General features: G+C 54.4%; 7 protein-coding genes across 7 annotated transcripts; 6 read left to right on the top strand and 1 right to left on the bottom strand.

Moving 5' to 3' along the window:
- Positions 1-634: 634 nt before the first annotated feature.
- On the top strand, positions 635-1498 carry PHYSODRAFT_332053 (hypothetical protein; the record flags this gene model as incomplete). Its single annotated transcript, XM_009528979.1, has 2 exons — positions 635-971; positions 1053-1498. 2 exons carry the CDS (start codon positions 635-637, stop codon positions 1496-1498), a joined length of 783 nt encoding a protein of 260 aa, XP_009527274.1.
- A 6623-nt stretch (positions 1499-8121) lies between these two features.
- PHYSODRAFT_503614 (hypothetical protein) lies at positions 8122-11952 on the top strand (the record flags this gene model as incomplete). Its single annotated transcript, XM_009528978.1, has 2 exons — positions 8122-9132; positions 11134-11952. 2 exons carry the CDS (start codon positions 8122-8124, stop codon positions 11950-11952), a joined length of 1830 nt encoding a protein of 609 aa, XP_009527273.1.
- A 415-nt stretch (positions 11953-12367) lies between these two features.
- PHYSODRAFT_498657 (hypothetical protein) lies at positions 12368-14044 on the top strand (the record flags this gene model as incomplete). The annotated part of the gene is made up of 2 exons (XM_009528977.1): positions 12368-13394; positions 13623-14044. Coding segments are annotated over 2 exons (1449 nt in total), but the record flags the coding sequence as incomplete, so codon positions are not given.
- A 518-nt stretch (positions 14045-14562) lies between these two features.
- PHYSODRAFT_441506 (hypothetical protein) lies at positions 14563-19390 on the top strand (the record flags this gene model as incomplete). Its single annotated transcript, XM_009528976.1, has 3 exons — positions 14563-18519; positions 18593-19120; positions 19202-19390. Coding segments are annotated over 3 exons (4674 nt in total), but the record flags the coding sequence as incomplete, so codon positions are not given.
- Positions 19391-19864: 474 nt separating this feature from the next.
- Positions 19865-22447, top strand: PHYSODRAFT_501800 (hypothetical protein; the record flags this gene model as incomplete). The annotated part of the gene is made up of 3 exons (XM_009528975.1): positions 19865-19966; positions 20069-20622; positions 20767-22447. The coding sequence occupies 3 exons, from the start codon at positions 19865-19867 to the stop codon at positions 22445-22447; spliced, it is 2337 nt and encodes a 778-aa protein (XP_009527270.1).
- Positions 22448-22725: 278 nt separating this feature from the next.
- Positions 22726-23945, top strand: PHYSODRAFT_559209 (hypothetical protein; the record flags this gene model as incomplete). The annotated part of the gene is made up of 1 exon (XM_009528974.1): positions 22726-23945. Exon 1 carries the CDS (start codon positions 22743-22745, stop codon positions 23943-23945), a length of 1203 nt encoding a protein of 400 aa, XP_009527269.1. The 5' UTR covers positions 22726-22742.
- Positions 23946-24237: 292 nt separating this feature from the next.
- PHYSODRAFT_315162 (hypothetical protein) lies at positions 24238-25323 on the bottom strand (the record flags this gene model as incomplete). Its single annotated transcript, XM_009528973.1, has 1 exon — positions 24238-25323. The coding sequence occupies one exon, from the start codon at positions 25321-25323 to the stop codon at positions 24238-24240; it is 1086 nt and encodes a 361-aa protein (XP_009527268.1).
- Positions 25324-25402: the final 79 nt, after the last annotated feature.

The raw sequence follows: 25402 nt of genomic DNA, 5'->3' as shown, positions 1-25402 counted from the left end.
TTAAGGCGCATCGCCACCATTTCAGTGCAGGTTTGGACCATGCTCAATTTGTTTTGGCCGGGAAATTATTCTGGGTCTGATCGCAATTTCTGACTCACAAACATATACATCAACAGGTTTCAAAAAAGTTGGTGGTGAGATCTGCTGTGGCGAGCACCATTTTCATCGAGCATACCTACTTACCGCAACTCGAGGTTAGTTTTCGGATCTGGGTGTGCAACTCCAGCACCCACCTCAGTACTGCCTGCATTTTAACTGGTGTATCGTTAAGGCGTTCATGCATTTTAGTAGAATCGTTAGGGACAGTTATTCTTAAGCGGGTGCATGAAAACATGTGAAGTACCATGTGCACATGTGCTGTTGGTTTACGACCGAGTCTACAGGAACATCAAAATTTGCACAGCTTTACAGAAGCTGAGGTGAACAGTTTTCGGGGATACCCGTCAGGCATCCTATCGATACACAATGCTCAACCCCCCGGCAACCATATTACGCGTTCTAACACTCTTAAAGGAAAAGGATATGTAACAACCCCCAGTTGCGTAGTTAATGGCCAATGTGCATCATTCCGGAGACGCAATCCACATTTGGTGTACGTATGCCATTAATCCCGTCCTTCGCTCAAGTGGTCTCGATGGAGCAGGAGACGATGTACTTTCGCAGCTTTGACGGCGGAGAAGGATGTGTACAGCGGCCAACGGCGCTTCGGTGCACGGTTAAGGCGGCGACGGTGAACAGGTGCGGCCGCCAGTCACTAGGCAGGCGCCCAGGGGTCGTCACGACAGTCGCCAATTTCGTGCTGGGCCAAGTGGTTCAACTGGAGGAAGACAAGGTTACGGTGGAGTCTGACGGGACCCAGGTCGAAGCTCCCATCGAGGCCGTCATTGAGGTGGCTCCCGTGGTGGCTTTACAGCTAATGAATGTCGTGTTCGGAAAGGAGGAGTGGAGTTTTGAAGAAGTCAAATCAATCGGTACCCAAGTGCTTGACCGAATTTTAGGACGGAGTGGTTGCAGTTCCACAGGAGACATCGGTGAAGTGTTGGGTGGTCCAGTCTCTGCCGACCGCATTCCAGATGCACAGTCGGCGCGGGAGTGGATCGACCCGTCCACCGGGTTAAAAGAGACATTTCCGCTTCAGCACACCGTAGACTACGCATATTACGTCGACGGCGGGATGGACTCCGAGTCCGCCACCACTGGCGCACTGTTTTGCAGAGCACCACCGTCGGGTGGTGTACAAGAACGTCCGCATCCAGCACCACCAGCGTCTGATACTGGGTGTCACATATATGATCCTTACGCCGAGGATGTTGTACAATTTTCGGATGAGACGGTGCCAGCACCGCGGCTGTCGGAAGCGCGCGTCCTCGGTTCGTCCAAGCGCGCTCGAGGAATATCCACACCGCGGGAGCTCGCGGAACCCTCGTCACGGCGCGCTAGACTAAACGAATCGAGCCCAGATGTCGACAAGGATGCCTTTATCGTCGACAAGCTCTAAGGAGATCCTGTACTACTCAACCGGTTTCTTCAGCTCCGTGGCAGTTCCCCGGCGGACGAAAGTGTACCGATGATGCAGGAAGAAGTTAAACCACCAGCGCTCCCGCTTGTCGTGGCTAAGCCTCCAAAGTCGTCAGACACGAAGACGAAATACGCGTTTGCTCCCTCCGCAGAGTGAGCGCTGCATGACAAGCTGACCGCCGACCGACACAGAGGTAAGGACCCTGCGGTATACATATTCAGCCAGATACGTTTCGAGGCCGTGTTGTGCAAGTCGCTACCTGGAGTGTTGACCAGAGCATTCGATTGAGAATTTGGAGTCGAATGTCTCTCAATTACGTATTTCAAATTTATGGGTCGAAGACAACGGATGCAGTGGATAAATTCTGGAGGTGCCAATTTCGCTAACTTCTCGGCGACAGCCGACTTCGAGCCAGCCCCGCACGTCACAACTGTACTCGAGGTAGTTGACGCTGCACGCGTTTTCGCAACATTTGCTCGGGAATTCTGTGTGCCGTCCGCAGCAGAGCTCGTCGATACCATTGTCGCATTCACTGAGTCGAAGATAATCAGGCTTTGGTAAGATCCAGACGACGTGATGGAGTTTGTGTACTGGGTCAATGATGTCCCCGAGAACTTTCGCTCCGCTATTGATGGGGGTTCAGATATGCAGCCTTCTCAAGTTCGCAGCCAATGTCGCCTCGGCGATCCTCTCCTACGAGAAATACTACAAGACATCCATGATCAACGTGTTCTTGAGCTCGAGGAAAAAGCAGCAGCGGCCACACGGCAGGCGCACCAGTAGGGCGCCCAACGACTCGACCTACACCTTCCCGAACTCGGGGTACCAAGAAAGGACTTGGTCCGATCCCTCCCAAAGTGCTCCAAAATTTGTCTAAGCAACAGGATGCGAGTTCGGGCGTCACTTGTCGACTCTGCATCCGGTTCCTATCGGTGTCAGGATGCCAGTCAGAAGATCGGGGAGATGGCCACGACGGTAGAGCGCACTTCGTGCCTAAATCACTCGAGCCCCTCGTGAAAGTCGAAATCGAGAAGCGGTTTGAAGGTCTGAAGCCGCAGTACAAGGATCTCTGACTCTCCACACAGATCTGCAACGGATCGGCTTGTGAGCACGACCCTGGCGGTGCCGCAATTCCAAACTCCTGTCGTAACTAAAGATCAATCCAAGCCAATCGGCATGAAGAGCGATGTTGCGGCTGCTATCACGAATCTCAAGTCTGTCGGTATGCATGCGACGTTTAACAACGAAAGCGACGACGCTGTGGCGGAAACGCTCCGTTCAGACCCCAATTTCCTTGTACACGGCACTGGTCTTTTGATGAACGACGCTGAGCCTGCCCTCTTGGCAATGTGAAAACAGCGCCAGCTGAGGATTCAAATGTGGACGCTGCAGAAAATCTCCGTTCAAGCACCATAGAGTGCATGCCAGCCGGGCAAACGAATGACGCTGAGCCTGCCCCCGCGTTCTCTGAGCTCGATTGTGCCAATGCGCTGTCGACAAAAGGGAGTGTAGTGGTCGCCGCAGAAAATCTCCGTTCAATTGCCAAAACACCATCAACCCACTTCGCACAACGAGGTACTAGACGGGACATAATGACGGGGACTGTGAACGCTTTCCGATGTAGTGCTGGAAGATGCCCTCAGAAATCGCCAATAGATCTGCCGACTTGAGGTTGGCAGCTACTATTCAACTCGCTCTCGAGGCAGAACTTCTTCGCGAAGAAACAAGGATTTCCCAGGCGCACAAGATCGGAGGGTACGAGCGGATGCGACGCTGTAAAGATGTCTACACTATTGATCAAGTCGCGTGCAGCACACTGTCAAGTATTATCCGTACTCAGCGGCTAAGTATTGAAGACTCAGGCCGCTTTGTCCGAGGCTAGACGGATCAAGATACCAGGCCGAACAAAGCACTAGATGCAACTAGACTGGCCAAAGATTTTCGAGGATACCCTCATCTCGCAGCTCTGATCAAAATTGTGAGACTCATGGGGTTGAAGCGGAGTGGTCATGCACACCACCAGCGCGTCGACCTCCCCCCAAGAATCATGGGTCGTGCCGTCGCCACTTACGTGCAGTCACTTAAAGCATTCGGGAAGGCCAAGACTGTGGGCAGTACATGGTTGTCGAAGCCGACATCCTTTCTAGCTGGTCATCGGTGATATGCAGTCCATTGGGCGCCGTAGAGAAAAAAAGGCGTCGACCATCAATCGAAGTTAGGATGTAGTGGGCCTACCTTGGCTCACTACTACGGCTTACACGTATGCGCACGTGTATGAGGAAGCGTAGGTTTTCTTTTACTTGAGTTAAGTATACTCGAGATCTACGAGTATACTTTAAACAAGATAAAGACTCCAAGTGGCGGGTTTTGGTAAAGAGATGAGAGCTGCTATTTTGTTTTATGTTTCTGACTTCCTCTAAATGTAATATTCTAAACTAGGGATCTGTCAACGGCTGGTTGGCAGGATTCTGCTAACATGCAAGTCACTCATTGGCTAGAAGATGCTGCTTTCAGCCAACAGGAATCCTAAATGTGTATGAACCACCCGTCGTGGTGGTCGTAAATGTATGTAGCCATTGGTGTACCTTACACCAAGATCGAGTAAGTGTTCAAACCTCTAAAAGACATCGCATCTGTTAAAGTAACAAGTGACTGTAGCCACTTGTGCGTGTAACCCCGTTACACAGGACAATCGATGATCTGTCTTACCCTGAAGGCGAGTCGACCAATTCCTCCTTCAAGACAGAGTCCGTACCAACGATTAATTACGAGCCTATCACTAAGATTGCCCGACGAATTGAATATCTCGCGAAACAGGGAGACCCCACTTGCATCCGAATTCTAAAAGGCGGCGTACGTGGTGCTTACAGACATCTTCGCACGATTGCTTCGCACGTATTTCGGATGGCCGCTTTCATCAAGGAGCTAAACATCTTCGTTTTTGACTTGACAGCGCCTTTTAGTTGGGCCGGCTCTCCTCCGTTTTACAGCTTGTTTGGCCGAGCCATATCTTGGCTCATGTCGACTAATTCTCCGGCATCAGTATCTACATCTAATGACAACGAGTCTTTCTTCGGATACGAATGGGTTGACGATCACATCTTAGTTGAGCTGGATGTAGGTGGCCGGCTACATCGAGCTGAATTTACGTTGCGTCATGCCATACTCGCTGTGCTCGGCCCGCGTTCCATTAACGAAGTTCTCGGGGTGCTGCTCGGAATTGGTGGCGCTAGGATTACTGTGGAATACAACTGATCAGACTGTCTCAATTCCAGCTGATAAGATCGCGAAAGCGCTTCAACGGGTCAGTGTCATGCTATCGCGACGATCGGCAACGAAGAAGGAGCTTCAAAAACTTTTTGGGTCGCTACGTCACGTTGGAACTTGTGTCCGCACATCAAAACCTTTTCATCAGCAACTTCATTCGCTGACAGCAAGAGCCCCTCGATTTGCGCGGATCCAGTTATCGGAAGGCGCCCTGCAGGATTTACTATGATTTCAGAATATTCTAGCTCATGGTTATCTAGCAGCACTCCCCGTCAGCATGTTTGGCAACCTGCCAGCATCCAACGTTGAGTTGTACATGGATTCGTCTAATCGTGGACTTGCGGTTCTCAATCCAGCGGTCGACAACTTTATTCAGCTGAAGTTCAATTACGAAGAGGAAATTCTCATGGATACCCGCACCTCATCGGACAAACAGTTCTCAGTCAACGTGCGTGAGCATTTGGGCATGGCTCTAGCGCTCTGGACATGGGTCCAACCTGGTACGAATCCTCCGGCGGCAGTATGGTGCATGTGACATGCTGGAGCGACAATATCTCGGAGGAGCAATAGTGCAATCGGTTGCACTCAAATAACGAACTCAGCCAAGAGATTAACAGAGCTATTGGTCTCGCTGAAGTGTACGTCAACCTTCGAGTCTCAGCCGATCATTTGCCTGGGTCAACTAACTGGATGGCGGATGCAGCCTCACGAGCCTGGACGGAACCTTTTAAAACACGCTGGGCTAACGTTTCTGTGTCATGGCAGATATCACCGGTGATCCCAACCTTACGCAAACTCTACATGAACTTTTCAGCGAACTTCAAGCCAAGTCATTGGCCGCGACGTCGGCCACCAAGTATGCCGGCACCTGGCACCAGTGGACGAAGTGGTGCCGACTTCTCCATTTTTCCGAGTGGCTTCCACCAGAGCGAGAGCATCATTCATATCAACTCGCCCTCTTTGCTACGTACTGCTGGAAGTTCGGTTGGGGTAACTCAAAGGCAGGCAACTCAGCGTCAACCGTGCTCGGCAAGATCAGCCACGTGTCGTGGTATCATCGGCGATTTTGCGGATACGGCGTTGGCCTTACCCCAGGACGCCAGCTTGCCATCACTGGCATGCGCCGAGAAGATCCCCCGCCAAACCCGAATTACCCATCACTCTACAATTCCTCAAGAGACTGCATAAGCTCCTCAACTTCGATTTCGCCCAGCACTGAGTCATATGGGGGGCTTCGGTACTGGGCTTCTTCTTTCTGCTGCGGATATCAGAGTATTTAGCGGACGGGGCTAAATTGCACTCATACGCAATCCGAAGAACTGACGTTCGCTTTTTGGATAGTAAAGATCAAGAGCAACACGAGCTGAAACGAATTGAAAAGGTTCAAATTCGGTTCCGCGGCAACAAAACGGACCAATTCGGGGAAGGCACCAGCAGGACACTGGCAAGATCGGGTCTGAAACAGTGCTGCCCCGACCTAGCGTGTTGGTACCTGGTACAGCACCATCGTACGCTAGCCGTTGACGCGGACACGCTACTCTGCAAGGTGACTGCGTCACTAAACTTACAGACCCGAGATCTAGTTGGTGCCATCATGGGTGCTGCGAAAGCCAACGGGGATGATCCAGACCGATTCAGCTCCCATTCGCTGCGTAGTGGTGGCGCTACTGCTCTATTCAATGCTGGATTCGACAGTCTCGCTGTGAAGCTGTTCGGCCGATGGGGATCCAACGCGGTGGAGCGATATACCCAAATGGATTCACACCTAACTTCTCGCATGGCCTACGAAATGGTTGCAACAAGATCATTGCAGCGTTTTAAAGGGGGTTCCTCCACGCCACCCCCTGTCAGCGGAAGCGCTGCAATGAACTGATTTCCTCTTTGTGCCCTCGTGGCACGCCCCCAAACGACGACGACAGCGAGTGAAAAGGGGTATTACGTGTACGTACGGACTTGTACAATACTAAAAAAAAAGTAAACCAGCACGTCGTGCCCCGTTTGGGAATCTGATGACAAGACGCATAAGCTTAGAGATTAGAGTTGAAGGTCGAACGACAATTCATGAAAGATAAAGCACGTACCTACCGGTACCCTGCAGGCTGCAATGCAGCCAGGCGGTACATCATGTACTACATGCACTGTATTTGCATGCATGTGCACGTCATGATTTCTTACTGCGGTATTTATTAAAACTTTCTGAGTAGTACGTTCCAGTACAGATAGCCATACAATATTTCTTCGGCAACTACATGCACATGTATTTGGATGTAATGTACTTGCTCTACAAACCCTTTCCAGTGATCCGTCATGCAAGTAGCCAGCCCTGATCATTAGAGACAGCTCCATATCTACGTATATACAGATCTGGAGGGGGGTCTACTGGTAACCGCACCAAAGCTTATCGCTGATGTCGCACAATATGGCAACAGGGGGATAATCCTTGGCGACCAGTTTGCTAGTTTACCAGCACAAACTTAAATTCGTACATGTATTCCCAGTTACAAGTAAAAGTCGAAATCGCAATTATTGCAGACGAAGCCACGGCGGAGAACGCGTGAAAAACACACAGCAAATCAGGGACCTTCTAATAAAAGCATTCTGGGGGTTGCACCCCCAGACCCCCGCAGTAGAAAAACTAACTCCGAGTTGCTGCAATGGGTCCGCTCGCTGGAATGCTCGTCGCTGGGCCCGCCTCCGCAAATACCGCGCGGCCCTGCTTCGCGCGCACCCGTGCGGGTTTGCTACGGCTACGGCTACGCTCCTCGCAACCGCTCACTACCGCCTTCTAATATGGTGGACCTACCCCTAAGGCTGTGTGTTTTTCAGACTTTTTGTGTGCTTCTACTATTTACTCGCCACGGCGGCAACATCATTACTCACAAGTTTAAGTACAAGTATTACTTGAAGTACGTAATAATTAAACTCTGCAAAAGTTGTTCACGCGCGCATTGCTCGCATTACTGGGGCAAAGCTGGCGTAGTAATAAGAATCAGAATTTGAATGTTTGCGGTTATATCAACTGCCAGTGCCGCACTGCATACCCCATAAGAGTGATTGTTAACATATTAACATACATGTACAGTATTGCAAAACGCATTTTTAACGCGTTTTGTTATATTTTAGTTACAATTCCCCCCCATAAAAAGTCATGGGAAATGTAAAGTATCGAATTGATGATTTTCTTAAGTAAGTGAGCCTCGATCCGAATTATAATTCAACGTTTCGTCTCTTTTTATGGCGACGCACAGGAATAGGAATGACGTAGGTGTGTGCATTTAGTACAAGTTAGGTCGCCGATGTATTCTTCCTCTCTCGACCACAGCTTCATTCTTCAAATGCTAGTCCTGCCGTCTACCAATCCATCGCTGAAGAATGCCCTAGCCGACTCCACTCTTCTACAGTTCAGTATCCGTCGACTACAAGCTGGTGCAGTGAATCTCTTTAACCGCTGGCAGTCGCTGCAAGTGAGTTACCGTGGCCACAAGTGCTCGATCGAGCGACTACTAGCGCTAGATGAGTACACCAGGAAAACCTCATTCTTGCGCGTCATCACGGTGGTCGCTGGAGCGCTGGTGCCCATGGTTATCCTCGTCGTCTCGCAAGAGTCAATACCGCTGAACGATCCCTCTGCTGGGTGGCAACTAAACTACGGATTCTGGCTGCGCGTGGGCATTCTCGCTGGAGTCGTCAGCGTCACCGTCGCTGTTCACGCGAAGTACATGATAAAGTCCACTGCACTCATGCCGAGTCAGCTGATCTTGCTCTTCCTCTGCCAAGTCGTAAGTTATCCGTTTGTGGCGATGGGAATCGCATCATTGGTCGGCTTCCCCGTTCCGTTCTTCGCGTTATCAACATTTCCCGTGTTTTTCGCGCTGCTGATCGCTTGGTCCACTGTAGTCTTTGGGCGGAAAACTGTCCACAACATGCTGAAGCGGTCGGATGAAATGCGGATCCATTTACGATTTATCTGCGCGCAGATGCTGTTGCCTGTGGTGTACCCCATCTACGAGGTTCTCTTTGTCGCTGCGTCGAATACGCACTTCGAACTGCCGGTGATTTTGCTTCTTCCGATAATGAAGGTTGTTGTGAAGTACATTATCACGCTTTCCCTAGCGCCAATGGAGGATATGCTGCCTGAATCCGTCATTCTCACAGTGGATTTCTTCCACGCGGTCTACCTCGCAACCTGCATGCAAACCTCGCGTTCGGCCGTCACAGTGACGATTATCATAATTGTCGATGTCTCTCAGTCATTATCAATGTTAGCGGGGCTTTACCGGCGAAGTCGCACCACATTGGCACGAGCTCACAGAGCGGCGGGGATATCAAGCGGCAAAGCATCACTGGTGACTTTACTTCGCCTAATTTGCAGCAGTTCCGAGAAAATGGACAGGCAAAACATTGCCGGGATTCGAATACGCTCCTGTCTCCCGCACGCGTTATCTGCAGGTAATCAGCAGGTGCTTCTCAGCTTGGAATTACTTCGGAGGAGAAGATCAGCTCGATCAAGCTCACGAAGTTGTTCACGCGCTTCTCGGTCATCACTCCCACGGGTTATTCCTCTTCAGAAACCTACCTGTGGCTTTCGAATATGCGCAAGAATGTGCTGGAGACAGCGACGAACTATGATCCAGCCTTTTCCATCGACTCGCACCTCTATTCTCCCAGCATCGGCATTAGAGACACAGTCAGGGGACAGAAGGAGCTCTCGACGGAACTCGCTGATGTATCGACGCTCCAATATTCTCCGAGAGGGGTTGGAGGCTCTGTTTACGTCGGAGTGCCTCGTTCTTGCTCCGTACTTGCACACCAGCATTGCGTTGTTCTACGCGAGTTTTGTCGTCGTTATGGTTTACCTGCCTAGCGCTCGCTATCACACGGAACTCAGCGATGTTACGCCCGACAACGTTCAAGACACGGTCAAGTCTGTCTTCATCTTCGGGGCACTCGAGTTCGTTTCGTTCGGTCTCCTCGCGGTCATGATCTACGAGAAGTACGGCATGCAGGCGTTCTACCACTTGGCGTTTGTGTTGGAGACGCAGGTGGCGCTCTTCCAAAGCAAAGTCATGATGTGGATGCTGATCATTCTGGCATTCCGAGTGGCTCACTTTGGTAAGTCTACAGTAGAGGTCTTGAATACTTCCATTCTGATGATACTGACAAGTTTGCATTGGCTTCAGGTGTCGATTTCACATTAAAGTTTGCCTGGATGAAGGCTGAGGATTGATTCGGTCACTACATTTGCCTCGCCTTGGCAGCTTCAGTGGTGAATGGGTATTTCGGTCGCCGCACTCAAATAGGGATAAGTGTGGTTCACTGTTGCTCAGCATCGATCCGGCCTGCTCACTCTTCACATCGGTCGGTTTATTAACTCATGACGAGTTCAGCATCTGCAGTTGACGCAGCTCAGCTTCCCGATGGAGACACAACAGCCAGTGTTTTGTGTTGTGGGCGTGTTCGTACTGGTTTGGCACGGATTCTCAAGCTCTGGACGTCGCTGCAAGTGAGTTACCACGGCGGGAAATACTCCATTGAGCGTGTATTAGCACTGGACCAATACACACGAACTACGTCGCTGGCCCGCGCACTGCTGGTGTGCATCGGGACTCCAATACCAATGGTGATTTTAATATTCCTCCAGGAGCTGCTGCCTCTGCAGGACCCCGCGGCAGGATGGAGCGCCAACTACGGCTTCTGGGTGCATCTACTGATGCTGTCGGCTGTCACGGCCAACACCTTCCTCATCCACGGAACGTACATGGTCGAGCGAGACGTTCACGCTTTCGGTACGCCAGCTTGTAGCCTTTATGGTGGGGCTCTCCTTGATCCACATATCTGCCAGTATGACGGTCGCTACCGAGTTGGCCTTCCCGATCCCGTTCTTCTACATCACCATGACCCCGTCGTTCTACGTCCCGCTGTTCACGTTGCTGTATTTGTTTCTTGGACCACGCAGCAGAACGATCATCGCATTCGTAGCCGCTCAGAAGATCATGGGCATGGTCTACCCACTCTACCAGATCCTCTTCCACAGGATGGTCGACACACAGTATATTCTACCCGTGGTGCTTCTCCAACCAACCATCAAAATCGTCGCCAAGAACGCCGTTCTACGGATCACAAAGCACTTGGAAGACCTGACGCCAGAAGCTGTGATTTTCACGGTAGATTTCTTCAACGCGCTCTACCTGGTGTCCTTCATGGAGAGCGCTTCAACGCTCAAAACCACGATAATCCTCATAGGCTCGGAAATCTCACAGACGGTTATGATTCTGCTCAAGATGCATCGGCGAACAGCAACAATTCTGCAAAGACTGCGTCAAGCCACTGGTGCGTATTCAGATGAGAATTTGCTGGAGACTTTGTGCTTGTTGTGCCGGAATCCTCAGAATTTTCAAGCTCAAATGAGCAGGAGCGTGCGCGTGCGCTCTTGCCTCCCCCACCGCCTCGCTCCGACAGATAGCACGCTTCTGTCAATGTGGGAAGAGGCTGCGACGGAAGCATCGCGGCCAGTCCGTAGCTGGTCAACGAGTGAACCACCCACTTCAAGCACTTCCTTCAAGTTGGAAAGCCCCAGGTCCCCGTTGAAGAAACTCCAGTTGTATTTTGCTCGACGCAGGACGACTGTGGTTCATCCAGCTGAGCCGATCAAGCAAAGATCCGTGCGGCCACAGTACAGTGAGGTGACTGCTTCACGAGTTCTGTCGAGAAGTCGAACTCAAGATGCAACCATTCTTCGAGAAACTCTTGCGATGCTGTACACTATGGAATGTCTGGTGTTGACGGCGTACTTGGAAGCGCTCATCCCGTTACTATATGGAAACTACATGCTGGTCATGGTGCATCTCCCGAACGCAAAGTATCACACGGAGCTCAGGAACGTCACTCGACAGAACGTGAGCTACACGGCCACGGTTGTTTTCCTCTTTGGGCTGTTGCAAGTGGCGTCGTTCGTTCTGTATGCGGCGCTCATTCGCCGCAGGTGCGGCATGAATGTGCAATACCAGCTTGCGTTTGTGCTGGAGACGCAGATGTCTGTAGTGCAAGGAAAATTGATGATCTGGATATTGGTGACTCTAGCTTGCCGCGTTGTTCACTTTGGTACGTCGAACCGAATTGAAGACCATGATTCGAGTGTGCTTATCTGTTTGGATTTTGTTACGTAGGAGCCGACTATTCCTTCAACTTCACGTGGATCTCGAAGGCCTGAAGTTATGGGGCATTTTGGTTTTGCTCCTCGGTTCTACAGTAGTTGGAGCGTCTCGTTTGGTACCATGCCATGGTATTTGTAAATCAATTAATAAGAATTGAAGATGGTTGTCCGCTGACAAAACAAGATGAAGTGTATTTTGAAAGGCATAACGCTCCTGCACTTCATTCAGGAATAGCTGACGCGTTCTGCTGTCTCACACGCTCCACTGACAGTCCTTCTACCCGCGTTGACTTGTACTTTATTGGAGTTTTACTTGGTTGTTGAAGAGTTCTGTTGATGATTCATCCGTCCCCGGAAGACGCGAGGCTCCGAAGTGACTATGCCCACGCTCCCAAAACCTGCGGGGGTCGCGTTGTGCTGTTTTCAACCGTCTTGCCCGTCTCTGGGCATCAATCCAAGTGAGCTACTACGGCGGGAAGTACTCGATCGAGCGCGTGCTCGCTCTTGACAAGTATACTCGAAGTACGTCGTTGCTTCGTGTGGTTCTCGTCTGCGTTGGAACCCCCTTGCCTATGGTGTTTTTGGTCATGCTGCAGGAGCTCTTGCCCCTTCAAGAGCCAGAAGCAGGTTGGCATCGGAACTACGGCTTTTGGTTCCGCGTCTTCATGCTCGGAGTCTTTGTCTCTCAGTCCTACCTCGTTCAAGGGAAGTACATGGTCGACGACTTCGCGTATTCATCACGGCAGCTTCTATGCTTCGTATTGGGAATATCCGGCATCTACACGGGTGCTAGCATGGTCGTAGGCGCGAATCTCGCGTTCCCCATCCCATTCTTCTACATCACGATGACGCCAGCGTTCTACGTGCCGCTGCTTCTCTTACTCTACTGCATTTTGGGTAAGAGCAGGAAGCTCACCAAGTACGTCTGCTTCATCGCCACGCAGAAGATCATGGGCATGCTGTATCCGATCTACCAGCTACTGTTTCACAAGGCCTCCACCACCGACTTCGTGCTACCGGTGATCCTTCTACTACCTGTGATCAAGATCGTCGTCAAGAATGTTGTGTTGTATTTTACTCATCACTTGGAAGACTTGACGCCTGAGGCTGTCATATTCACGGTGGATTTCTACAACGCGCTGTACCTGGCCACGTGCATGGAGAGCGCCTCGACGTTCCACGCCATGCTGATCTTCATCGTCACGGACTTCGCTCAGACGGCGACCGTTCTACTCGGAATGCAGCGACGGACTGCTACGATTCTGCAGCGATTGCGAGAAGCAACTGGCATTCGGGATAGCGACACTGTGTTGGACGTCCTGACCTCGATGCTTCAAGCTCCAGCTATACTCCAGACCCAATATCGGAGCGGGGTCCGAGTACGCTCCTGCTTCCGGCACAAACTGGATCGAAAGGATCTTCAACTGCTCTACAGACTCGAAAGACTTCCAGGGGGTTCTATCGAATGCCCCAAGCAGGTCTACCACTGGTCCAGCACCAGAAGTGTTCTATCAGAGACGCGGAAGCTCACGAGTCTTCGCTTTACGTCGCTGTCGAGCAGCTTTTCGAGGGTTGCTTCGAGTCGAAGGCTGGCTGCTATTCACCCCACTGCGCAGCCGACTACAGTCCCCAAGCGACGACCAGGGCGTGTGGCTGGTGGAGGCCCTGAGGGCATCCCCACAGACTTGATCGAGCACTCGAATATCCTCCGGGAGACACTCGGCGTGCTCTACACGACGGAGTGTCTCGTGCTGACGGCCTACCTGGAAGCGTTCATCCCTCTGTTCTACTGCACCTACATGCTGTTCATGGTAGAATTGCCCAACGCCAAGTACCACACGGAGTTGAGGAACGTCACCCGCCAGAACGTCCAGTACACGGCTCGAGTTGTCTTCTTCTTTGGCTTTCTGCAGGTCGGATCATTCGTGCTGCTGACGCTGCTGATCCGACGCAACTGCGGGATAAAGATCCTGTACAACTTGGCGTTCGTGCTGGAGACGCAGATGGCGCTCGTGCAGGGGAAACTCATGGTCTGGATGCTCGTGACGTTGGCCTGTCGCGTCGTTCACTTTGGTAAGTCAGCCCGTTCACTTTGTACTTGGTAGTGGTCTGACAAATTCGTGTTTTGGTTCAATTCATGGCAGGTGCCGACTACTCTTTCGAGTTTGCGTGGATCACTGGACGGTAGTGCATGCTTGTGGACTTGTAAAAGGCAAAGGTTTGTGCTGCTGTTGCACTGTTGTGTACAATTTTCAACCCCATAGTTAGCTTTTGAAACCCCTAAAGTGTTCATCTCATTCTTCGAGCATCACACGACCTCACTCGATTTAGTCTCCAGAATCGCCAAAATGGTAGCAGTAACCACCCACCACAAACTATCGTGCAGTATTTCCAGGACTCTGGCGATGACCCAGCGCGTCGCGACGTCCCCATAGACTGACTACCCAGTACAGACAGCTCAGTCGATTAACGAGCGCTCCCATCCATGACAAGAACATCCACGCGAGTTTCCGTGAACACTTCCACGGGGGTAGACCCGAGACTACAACCGCCGGAATGGCGCGGCCCCTTTGGGAGGATACTACGATTCTACCGTCGCAGACGACGCGCGCTGTTCCTGGGGATGGTCATCGCGGAATTATTCTACGTCTTCACATCAATCCCTCTACGGATCGGCTTCCTGTTCGACCCGTACTCCCCCAAAGACTGGAAGACTGGCTGGACTATTGAGCTCACAGTGTTCACAACGTTGGATCTACTCGCAGACGCTGCAGGTTTTGCTAGTTTGATGGATATATTCGCTTCACAGCGGAGGGAGCAGGCGGCACTCGCTGCGGACGCCACTGGGGCCATTGGAGCCAGAAGACAACGGGCAACAACCGGTCCCAAGCCCGTGGAGAGGAAGTCGTCACTATTCTCCAGAATGCGCGACTCGATGCTCGTGACCTGGTCGCTGAACACCATTATCCCAGCTAGTCACAAGCACCACGGCATCGGCAAGGCCGTGCTACTAGAACTGACGTCGATGATCCCGTTAGAGCTTCTGTCGATATCCTTACAACCGAATTCGCTGCATTTGCTGCGAATACTCAAGATGCTGCGCTTGTATCGAGTGCCAGGTTGTTTCCGCGAGCTTAAGAAGATGTACACAGGCTCAACCATCGTGCAGATGCTCGAGTATACAGGCAATGCAGTACTGTTCAACACAGTCGTGCTGGGGGTGGCTTGGAGTCACTGGATCGCGTGCGGGTACATGGCAGTCGCACATCTCGAGTGCGGCATCGACTTTCGCCTCTGCTTAAAGGCGCACACAGTCTTCACTACCATACCTGAAGCTGGAGAAGGCGGGATACCCGAAGGGATTGCTGGTGTTTCGCCCACTGGAGAGGGATCTGGATACACGTGCTGGGCCATTGAGGACTATTTAGTGGGCACGGGCGTGCCGAGGCAGTACGGACGTGCCATATACTGGGCCGCGCGCTCAGTGGTGACTGCGGGCTTCTACGACGTGGCTGCAACTACCAATATCGAGACGCTCTACGCGATCTTCGCGCAGATCGTGGGCGCCATCTTCAGTACGGCCGTGTTGGCCACGTTCCTCTTCATCTTCCGGTACAGGAATGCCAGAATGCAGGAGTTCATGGCCCACGTGGACAGCGCCAAAGAGTACATGCAGATGCGGCACTTCCCCGAAAGCGTAAGGGAAGGAGTGCTGAGCTACTACAAGAACGTGTGGGCTACCCACCATGCACTTCACCACGACGAGGCTATCGAACGGCTACCCGGTCATTTACGCGTGAGTGTCTACAGCGTTCTCAAGGTGCACCGCATCCAGAACGTGGCCTTCTTGGCCAAAGAATGCATCGAGTTCATCAACACGTTGGCCCTGCGCATCGAGTACTGGGTCTACTCGCCCAAAGACTGGATCATCGAGAAACTACCGGACGGAATGTATTTCGTGCTGCGAGGGAGCGTTCAACTCGACGGTCCTAGCCATCCACAGGTAACGTTCGCCAAGGCTGGAGACCATTTCGCAGAGGGATGTTTGCTCTTCCCCGGCCGCTCGGACGAGCGCGCGCGGGCTCAGACCTACTGCGACCTGTACAAACTCCCGCAGGGCTCCTTCCACAAGACCTTGAAGATATTTTTTCGCGAAAAAGCACCACAACACTTGGAGGACATGCGCTCGATGCACGCGCGTCACGATCAACAAGAGCAGAAGATGAAGCGGATGCTCGGACGCTCCGCAGACAACGACACGGCCAGCATCAACTTCAGTCAAGGCTCTGGCCGACACAGTTTAGTGTTCGGCCACGACGCGCGTGGAGTCACAATCAAGAAGATCCCGTGGCGGATGCCCGGCTCCAACTTCCGCAAGTGGTGGGAGCACGCGCGCTTGTTCTCGCTCATCTTTGTGGTGTTTGAAGTGCCGCTCTACTGCGTCTTCGATGCGGATACCTTTCCGTTCGGCAACAAGTCCATGTACTCGGTGCAGTCGATGGTGGCTGTACTCGTTGAGGCGTTTTTCGTGGCGGATTTCGTGTTGCGCGCGCGGTTCTTCGCGTACGTGGACCAGCTCGCACTCATCACTGTGAGTGACTCGAGCTACATCTTTGACTTCTACCGGGAGAATGGCTTGTGGGTCGACCTACTGGCGATTGTCCCGCTTCCGCTGGTAGTGGAGTTTGTTGTGCGTCGAGGCAACGGCTGGACCATGTGGCTTCACGTTACGAGGCTTGTGCGTCTCCTTCGAGGCCGCTACCTACATCAAACCATCCAGGAATTCGCGCATATCCGCGGGCTTTCCTCGAAGATACAACAGGCGGGGACGATGTTGCTGTATGTGACGTTGACACTGCACGCAGTAGGGTGCTTTTGGTTCCTCATGGCTCGTTTCAGTGTCTTGGAGCGCGAGTTCGAGCCCATCGAGGAGGAAATCACTCGTGACCGATGTCTTCGAGACGCTGGTCTTCATGGGAATTGTTCCTGGACGTTGTATGACGCTTATGGTCAAATAGGCACGACGTTCAAGGTGCAAGACTCGGACTCGATCTATACCGTGAAAATGGCCTACGTGCGCTCTATCTACTGGGCCATCGTGGCGCTTACGACGGTCGGGTACGGTGATATTGTAGCCTTTTCAACGTATGAAAGCTACTTTGCAGCCTTTTGGGTATTTGTCGGGGGTATCATCAACTATGGCGTCGTGGGGGCCATGTCGAACATCATTTCCAACCTTACGGCAGGCAGCCGCCACCACTCGGAAAAGATGAACGAGGTGAACGTCACGCTCGGTCACTTCCGCATCTCCGAGAGCGTCCGCGCGCGCATCCGCCAGTTCTACCACCAGCAACAGTACGTGCAGAAGGTGACGTCCGAGGTGCAGCTACTCGACGGACTGCCTAGCCAACTGCGTCACCGAATCTCCAGCATCCTCCACGCCGAGTCTGTGCGGAAAGTGCCTCTGTTTATCGATGCGCACAACGAGCGTCTGCTGTATGAACTCACGGGGCTTTTCCGGCGCCAATTATTCCAGCGTGGAGACCCGTTCTTCGCGGAGGGAACGCTGTGCGAGCAAATGTACGTCGTCGTGAGTGGCAGGGCCAATATCTACAGTAAACGGGTAGGGGCTGTTCCAGTCGGAGCTCTGTCAGCGGGTGACTGCTTCGGCGTATGCGAACTTGTGTTGCAGAAGAGCTTCAGCACAACCGTCATTGCTGCGACTGTAGTAGATGCGTCGGTTATCACGTACAAGGCCTTCATCTCGAAGATTGAGCGCTACTTTCCCGCAGAGATGGAGACGCTGCAGATGGAGGCGACGCAGCAGCACATTTTCGACACGTTGACGCTCGAGGCGGTGATCGACAACATCAAGTCGCGCTCGACCTTGTCCAAGTTTACGGAGCAGTGCACGAGCATGTTCGAGGAGAAGGAGAACTGGGGCCAGCAACGCATCAAGATGCGGATTCGACTCTATTGGGACCTGGTTGTGCTGGTGCTGGATATCTACAATGCCTTCCAGGTCACGTTTCGCATTGGATTTCTAGCGCACCCTTCGAGTGGCCTTCGACTCGGACTCATCGTCTCCGACTTCATTGGTGACGCGTTGCTCCTCGCCGATATCTACCTCAAGCTCTATTACTTCGAGTGCGAGGGCGTTGGGTTGGGCAATCTACTTTCTCTGGACGAGCGGAGTACGACCTACACGGGGCATGAACTACGCAGCGATCTACTCAGCAGCCTCCCGCTCTACTACGTGGGCAGCAGTTTTCTAGCCATGAGTTTATGTCGATTGCCACGGCTGCTTCGACTGCACCAAGTGCCTGGAACCATCGACTCGCTGATTATGCGTCTCCAGCAGCGCTTCTCCGCTGGTGGCAACATTTCAGCCTACTTGAGCCCCATCAAACTCGTGCTGATCCTGCTCTTCACAGGACACTTGGCTGCCTGCGTCTTCTACCTCATCTGCCATACAGACCACAACCCGAAGAACTGGACCCACCACGACCCCATCGTTCACATGGAGCACGAATCTGTGGGCGTGTTGTACCTCCGGGCCTTTTACTGGGCCTTGACCACGGTAAGTCGAGCTTTTACTTGTCATTCCTGGTACTTTATCCACTAAACACGCGTGCTTTCTTGGTAATTTGTAGCTGACACTCGTCGGATCTCGAGAGATTGTTCCGCTGAGCATGCCTGGTACGCTTTGGGCCACGTTCACGTGCTTGTGCTGTGCGTTTATCGTGGGTCACATTGTCGGAGAGCTCTCGGAGCTCATTCTGGAGATGGACAAGACTAAGAAGGAGCTCAAGGAACGCGAAGCTCACTTCGACCAGTTCGCCAAGGACCACAATCTACCTGCAAATATTCGTACGCGCGTGCTGCACTACCTGAAGTTCCAGCACCACTACCTCAAGGGCATGGACATCTACGCCACCTTCAGCGATTTGTCCCCCAATCTGCGCGTGCAATTGATGATGGATCTCCATGGGGATACACTAGAGAACGTCTGCATCGCGCCCTTCTTGAACCAGACGCAGATCAATGGACTGGCAGTGCGACTGAAATCCGAGCTGTATATCCCTGGAGACACGATCATAGTGGAGGGCGACCTGGGTCACAAGCTCTACATCGTCAAAGGGGGGACTGGTATGGTGCTCTGGAAGTCCACAGGTACAGTCGTGGCCACCCTCACAGCCGGCAGCCTCTTTGGAGAAGTGGCTTTCTTTCTGCGGGGTCAGAGGCGAATTGCGTCCGTGCAGGCCACGACATGCAGCGAGATTCTCGTGTTAGGTCGACGCTCCTGGGAGGAGCTGCTAGCCTCGAGTCCGCGCGAAGAGGCTGAAGCAACTGAACGCTCATTGGTGCAGTGGGTGCAGTTCTGCCTTAAGGGGTATAACATCATGACAGTGGAGATCGTCAAGGACATCAAAGCCGGGGGTTCTGCTCGCACGAGGTCCACCAAGCCGAAACTAATCGACGAGCTCCGAAGTCTCAGCACCAAGTCGCACGTTCATCAGACTGAAGTAGTCGTCGATCCAACGCGGTATGTCTCGGCCTCGGCACTAGAAGAGAAAAGAGTGCGCCAACTACTACGAAAGACGGCAGGGTACGGTGGCAGCACGACCTCTGTTGAATTGGGAAGTGATTCTCCAAGTTCGCTGTCGCTGGTGCTCCGCTGGTTGAGAGACCATTTTCTTCCTGGGGGACGGAAGTCGGTGAAGTTCGGCAAAGTCTATGCGGACAATTCAACAGTACCGGATAGCGGAGGACGTCCAACGATGGCAGCATTAAGTCCTAAGATGGACAGTCGAAGTCTCTTGTCCTGGCACGCGTCGAGGAATTCGTCTGCAGGTCTGGCCCTGGTCAAGTCCAAGTCCTTCAAGAACGGCACCTCGGTCCAGATCAACCCTGTCAGCCGCAGTATGCGCGAGTACTACCGAGACGACCAACTGGCTGAAATGGAGGAAGAGTGCTGGCGTCGCTACAAAGTCTCTCTCTTCATGGCGGACGCATACATCGGTGAAGTCGTCCAGAAAGCTCAGCCTTCACCGCAACAACAGCTCTTGCTCCAGCCACAGCAAATCCAAACTGCTGCTACTCGCACTCAAGGAACTGCTCGAAACGAGGAGGAAAGTGCTCCAACAGCCTCGAAAGCTGCTCAGAAGATCCGAGTGTCTCGCAAAACGTTTTGTGGGACAATGATGCCTGGAGCAGGCCCACAACGGGCCACGCGCAATTTGGTTACGACGGATGGTATGCGCTTCCTAGCCAACTACGAGTCTCGCAACCGACCAAGTCAACGCGGTCTACGGCAGAAGCTTCAACCACGCGGCAGTGTGGCGATGCAACAAGCTCCACACGGTACAGGCCACGAACTCCACCAGTCGTTTGGTCTACCAATGCTGCCATCGGGAGCAGCTCGAGCGCATCGTCGACAGCGGAAGCTCAAGCGCAGTCAGTCCTTGCCACTATTCGACCGACACTTTAGTCACATGATCCGCGAGGAGCTACGAGATTCCAACGCCAAAGAGTCCGAGAGCAAGCTCAATCTCGGCTTTGAGCTGCTTCAACGCTGCCGCCAATCCGAGTTTTCGTCACTGTTCAGGGTGTATTTGGTCTGGATCAAGCGACGTGATCGATGGCTGGACTGGTATAACCAGCAAATGCAGCGGTTTGAATGGTACAACAAGCTGTCGTCGTCGCGCTCGAGTCAGAATGAGGCCGGGTCCCCCAGAGTACGCGGCGTGTCCTTCTTCCAAGAAACCAAACACCGTCGAGGCTCTTCTTCTTCCAACTCGCTGATGCCTGAAGCTGACTCCAGCAGCATCTCCACCAAGGCCGAACACTTTATCAACCTGCTCTCGCGCTGCTACCGACTTTGGGAGTGGATTATCGTGTTTGTGGGCGTCTTTTACGCCGTGACGACCCCGTTCTTCGTGTGCTTTGCCTCAGATATGGTGACACTCGAAGGCAACACACCTGAAGAAGACGACACGGCGTTGGATCATTGGGAGCGAATTGTGCTCTGCATCGATGTGCTCTGTCTCGCAGACCTCGCTATCAAGCATTCAGCGTTTCGGCGTGTGCTGCGTCTCAGTGCCGGGGGCAGCACTGACATCCCTGCAGCAGCGAAACCAGCCGCAGTCACGCCTCCGTCCCTCTCATCTGCAGGTAGTATGCGCTCACTGAATGCTGATGTTGCTTCACTGAAAAATAAGGCGAAGAAGTCTCGGCGTTGGTGGCGACGAAAGGGTCATTTCTGGCTGGAAGTGGCGACCTCCATCCCTCTCGACTTGCTGCTGTACTTGCCGCCGCTGTCGACGTCCTCGATGGTCGAGTATCGCTGGTTCTACCTGTCGCTCCTGCAGCTCAACAAGCTGCCGCGAATCTTGGAGGCGATTGAAGTGAGCGAGCGCTTGACGCAGTTCCTGGGCAGTGACCTGAACTTGTCCTTCAGCGAGAGTCGACTGCACTTCATCCGCACCGTGTGCGTCTACCTGCTGTCTGGCCACTGGATCGCGTGCCTTTGGTTCCGCTTGGGCTTGCACGCCTACGAGATCTACGGCGACTCGTGGCTGTCCACGTACAAAATGCTGCCAGTCGATCGCTTCGGTGCTTTGAGTGAGATCCCCACGTCGCGGCGCTACCTCCGCTCACTCCACTTCGCCATCGGGTCGATCACGACCGTCTTCTACGGCGACGTAGTCAGCATGAACGTGGTGGAGACTGTAGTCGAGATCGCCTTCATCGTGGTCTGCATCTTGATCTTCGGCGTGCTCGTGGGCGCCCAGGGCGAGCTCATCGAGTCCAACTACAAGCACAAGATGCTGTTCGAGCAGAACCTGATCGAGCTCTACCACTTTCTCCGGAACAACGACGTCCCGCGCGACGTGCGCCAGCGCCTGCGGCTCTACTACACCAACACGTGGCTTAAGTATCACGGCCACGACGACTTGGAAGGCATCCGCGGGCTCTCGACGTTGCTGGTCGAGGACATTATCCAGTACACGCTGCGGGACTTCGCCAACGGCGTGTCGATCCTCAAGAGCTGCGACGAGAGCTTCCTGCGCTCGCTGCTGACGTGTCTGAAGCACATCATCTGTTCGCCCGCCGAGGCCGTCGTGCGCAAGGGCGACGTGGACCGCAGCATGTACTTCATCGCCAAGGGCAAGGTGCTGGTGCAGGGTCCTGGCTTCGAGCTGGTCAAGCACGAGGGCGACTTCTTCGGAGAGCTGTCGCTGCTCTACGGCATCCCGCGCTCGGCCACGTGCTCGTCGCTCGGCGTCTCGCTGCTCTACGTGCTCGAGTGGGAGACGTACGAGCGGCTGCTGGCCGACTACCCGGAGAACCGCGAGCAGAACCGCCGCGAGTGGGTCATCGTGAGCACCGTGCTGCAGACCGGCGAGTCGCGCTTCCGTTCCATCATCGACATCGTCGCGCGCATGGAGAAGGCCAACTGGGTGCTCGTGGACGAGATCATCCGCAAGGCCAAGAGCCTCAAGTAGACCAGATTGAAGGGCAAGTTGAAGTGGACCGCCCAAAAAATGTAGCCATGAACCGGTTATTGCTCCCTCCATTTGACGTGCCGCACATCACTGACCTCTGATTGGTTTACACAAGCGGCACCCAAACCGTTTGATTGGACTCCGCTTCAACCGATCGAAACGATTGCTCCATTCATATACGCTGCTCCTTCTCTAGTTGGTGCAGTCATTGTCGTACACTATAGCTGACGCCGCCAATCCAAAGCCAAGAGCTCCGTTCACTCCTTCACTCGCCTTCCGTCGCCTTCAGCTGATCATGGCGCGCTGCTCGTCCTCCGCCTTCCGCGCGCTGCGCCGCGGCTTCTCGTCGTCCGCGTCCTCCGCGCCGCTCAAGAAGACGCCGCTGTACGACCTGCACGTGGCGCTGGGCGGCAAGATGGTGCCGTTCGCGGGCTACGCCATGCCCGTGCAGTACAAGGCCGGCGTGCTGCAGTCGCACCTGCACACGCGCGAGCAGGGCTGCGCGTCGCTCTTCGACGTCTCGCACATGGGCCAGCTGCGCATCACGGGCGCCGACCGCCTGCGCTTCCTGGAGAGTGTCGTGGTGGGCGACCTGGAGGCGCTGGGAAGCGGCGAGGCCAAGCTCAGCCTCATCACCAACGACCAGGGCGGCATCCTCGACGACTGCGTCATCAGCCGCTACGACGACCACCTGTACGTGGTGGTGAACGCCGGCAACCAGGACGCCGACGTGGCGCACATGCAGCAGCTGCTCGAGAACTTCCAGGGCGACGCGCGCCTCGAGCGCATCCCGGACCGCGCGCTCGTCGCGCTGCAGGGCCCCGGCGCCGCGGACGTCGTCGAGTTGCTCAAGCCCAACATGAACCTCAAGGACCTCGAGTTCATGCACGGCGTGTTCACGCCGCTCACGCTCAAGAGCGGCCAGACGCTGGACGTGATTCTCACGCGCTGCGGCTACACGGGCGAGGACGGCTTCGAGATCTCGGTGCTCAGCAAGGACTCGGAGACCTTCGCGCGCGCGCTCATTCAGGACGAGCGCGTGCTGGAGGCGGGTCTCGGAGCCCGCGACAGCCTGCGCCTTGAGGCGGGTCTGTGCCTGCACGGCCACGACATCACGCCCGAGATCACGCCCATCGAGGCGACGCTGGCCTGGACCATCGGCAAGCGCCGCCGCGAGGAGGGCGGCTTCCCCGGCCACGCCATCATCATGGACCAGCTCAAGAACAAGACGGCCACCAAGAAGCGTGTGGGCTTCGTGGTGGAGGGAGCGGCCGCGCGCGAGGGCGCCGAGCTCTACGACGCCGACGATAACGTCGTGGGCCACGTGACCAGCGGCACCTTCAGTCCGTCGCTCAAGAAGGCCATCGGCATGGCCTACGTGGACAAGAGCCTCGGCAAGCTCGGCACGGAGCTGCACGTCAAGGCCCGCAAGAAAACGCAGAAGGCCGTCATCACCAAGATGCCTTTCGTACCGGCCAACTACTACAAGAAGGAGTAAGCGCACCCCGCCGTCAAGCTTCTCTCCACTGGCACTGCCCGCCGCAGTCCCGGAGGTGAAGACGCAGTCAGCAGCGTAAATGCAATGCCAGTCTTTACATCTTGGTTTCCACATACGGGAATCGACTAAATACTGTATCATTTGTTTGCTTGGGTCTGTTTCGGTCACAGGCTGTGACTCACAGCAACGACTACGTCGACCTCGCTCTGCTCTTACGACGAACACCGTTATCTCTGATAATATCTGCGGGATATGGAATGGTCCCTCTGCGATGCCGCCGGTACCTCGCTGTCTACAGAAGAATAAACTTGAGACTGAGCTGTTTGCTGCCACCTCGCGTGAGCGCCGACTCTGTCGTGGTGCCCTGCGGATCCAGACCGAGCTCGGAGAAAGGTGAGATCAACGCGCCCTCCAGCAACGTGGCCACATCTTCTGCGTTTCCCAGTAGCTGGAGGAAAGCACCTGCAAAATCGACGTGCTGATCCAGTTTCGTCACCTTCGCGTGCGCGTCGAAGTGAAAGACCACCGTGAACTCCGGCTCGATCGTCTGCCCCACGATGCGCTGCGCCAAGTCGTCGCGATGCCGCAGTACGTGCGGGTACACGAGCATGAGAGTGTCCCGCGAAATCCTCAGGCTCACGGAGCCGCGCGCCTCCACGACACAGCTGAGCTTCTCCTCTTGGGCTTGTGTGTCCATCTCCTGCGTTGGCGCGTGGACCAGCTTCACGGTGCCCGGCCGTATCTCGAACGTGCCATGGTACGACGTGTACCGCTTGAGCTGCAGCAGCAGCGCCCCCACGCCGTCGCTGGTGGCGCCCTGTGCAATGATGTCCGGCGCGCATACAAGGCGCACGAAGCTCTCTTGCAGCGTGCTGGACTCGGTCGAGTGCAGTGCGAAGCCTGCCCGGAACGCGCGGAGGAAGTGGTTGGCCACCAGCACAGGCCGCGGGTCGTCCCAGACGTCGAGTGTTCGCGCCTGCACAAAGTAACCGCGTAGGAAGTCTCGGTAGTCGCGCAGGTCCTGCAGGTGGTCGCCCAGCCCCTCCGTCTCCAGCGACAGCGTGCTGATGAGCCCGCGCTGGCGAGCGCGGTAACGCCGCTGGTTCAGCTTGCACTGCGCCTTACGCCGTGCCTTGCGCTGCTCCTCGTCCTCCAGTATGCGGCGTCGGCCTCGCCGGGGCTTCTCCTTGGGCGGCTCGTTCGCTGGCGCTGCAGCCTGAGCGGCCGCAGCGGAGGGCTTGGTTTTGGCAGGCCGCTTGCCCTTGGCGCCGCGCGTGTTCTTGGGGGGTGGCGCGGAGGCGGCAGCGGCAGTGGGGAGAAGCTCCGGAGGCGGCCCCGGCGGCTTCTCTTCGTGCAGCGCCATCGCTAGCGTGGGCATGGAGGTGGGCACAGGGTGCTTCGCTCTGTCCGGAGAAGTTGTGGAAATGGCACGCTCTATCGGTTTTTCCTTCAGGCGG

This window comes from Phytophthora sojae (genome assembly GCF_000149755.1).
Source record: "Phytophthora sojae unplaced genomic scaffold PHYSOscaffold_4, whole genome shotgun sequence".
In the NCBI taxonomy this organism is placed as follows: domain Eukaryota; phylum Oomycota; class Peronosporomycetes; order Peronosporales; family Peronosporaceae; genus Phytophthora; species Phytophthora sojae.
Note: the sequence above shows the minus strand (reverse complement) of the source record. Positions and strands in the feature narration are given on the sequence as shown.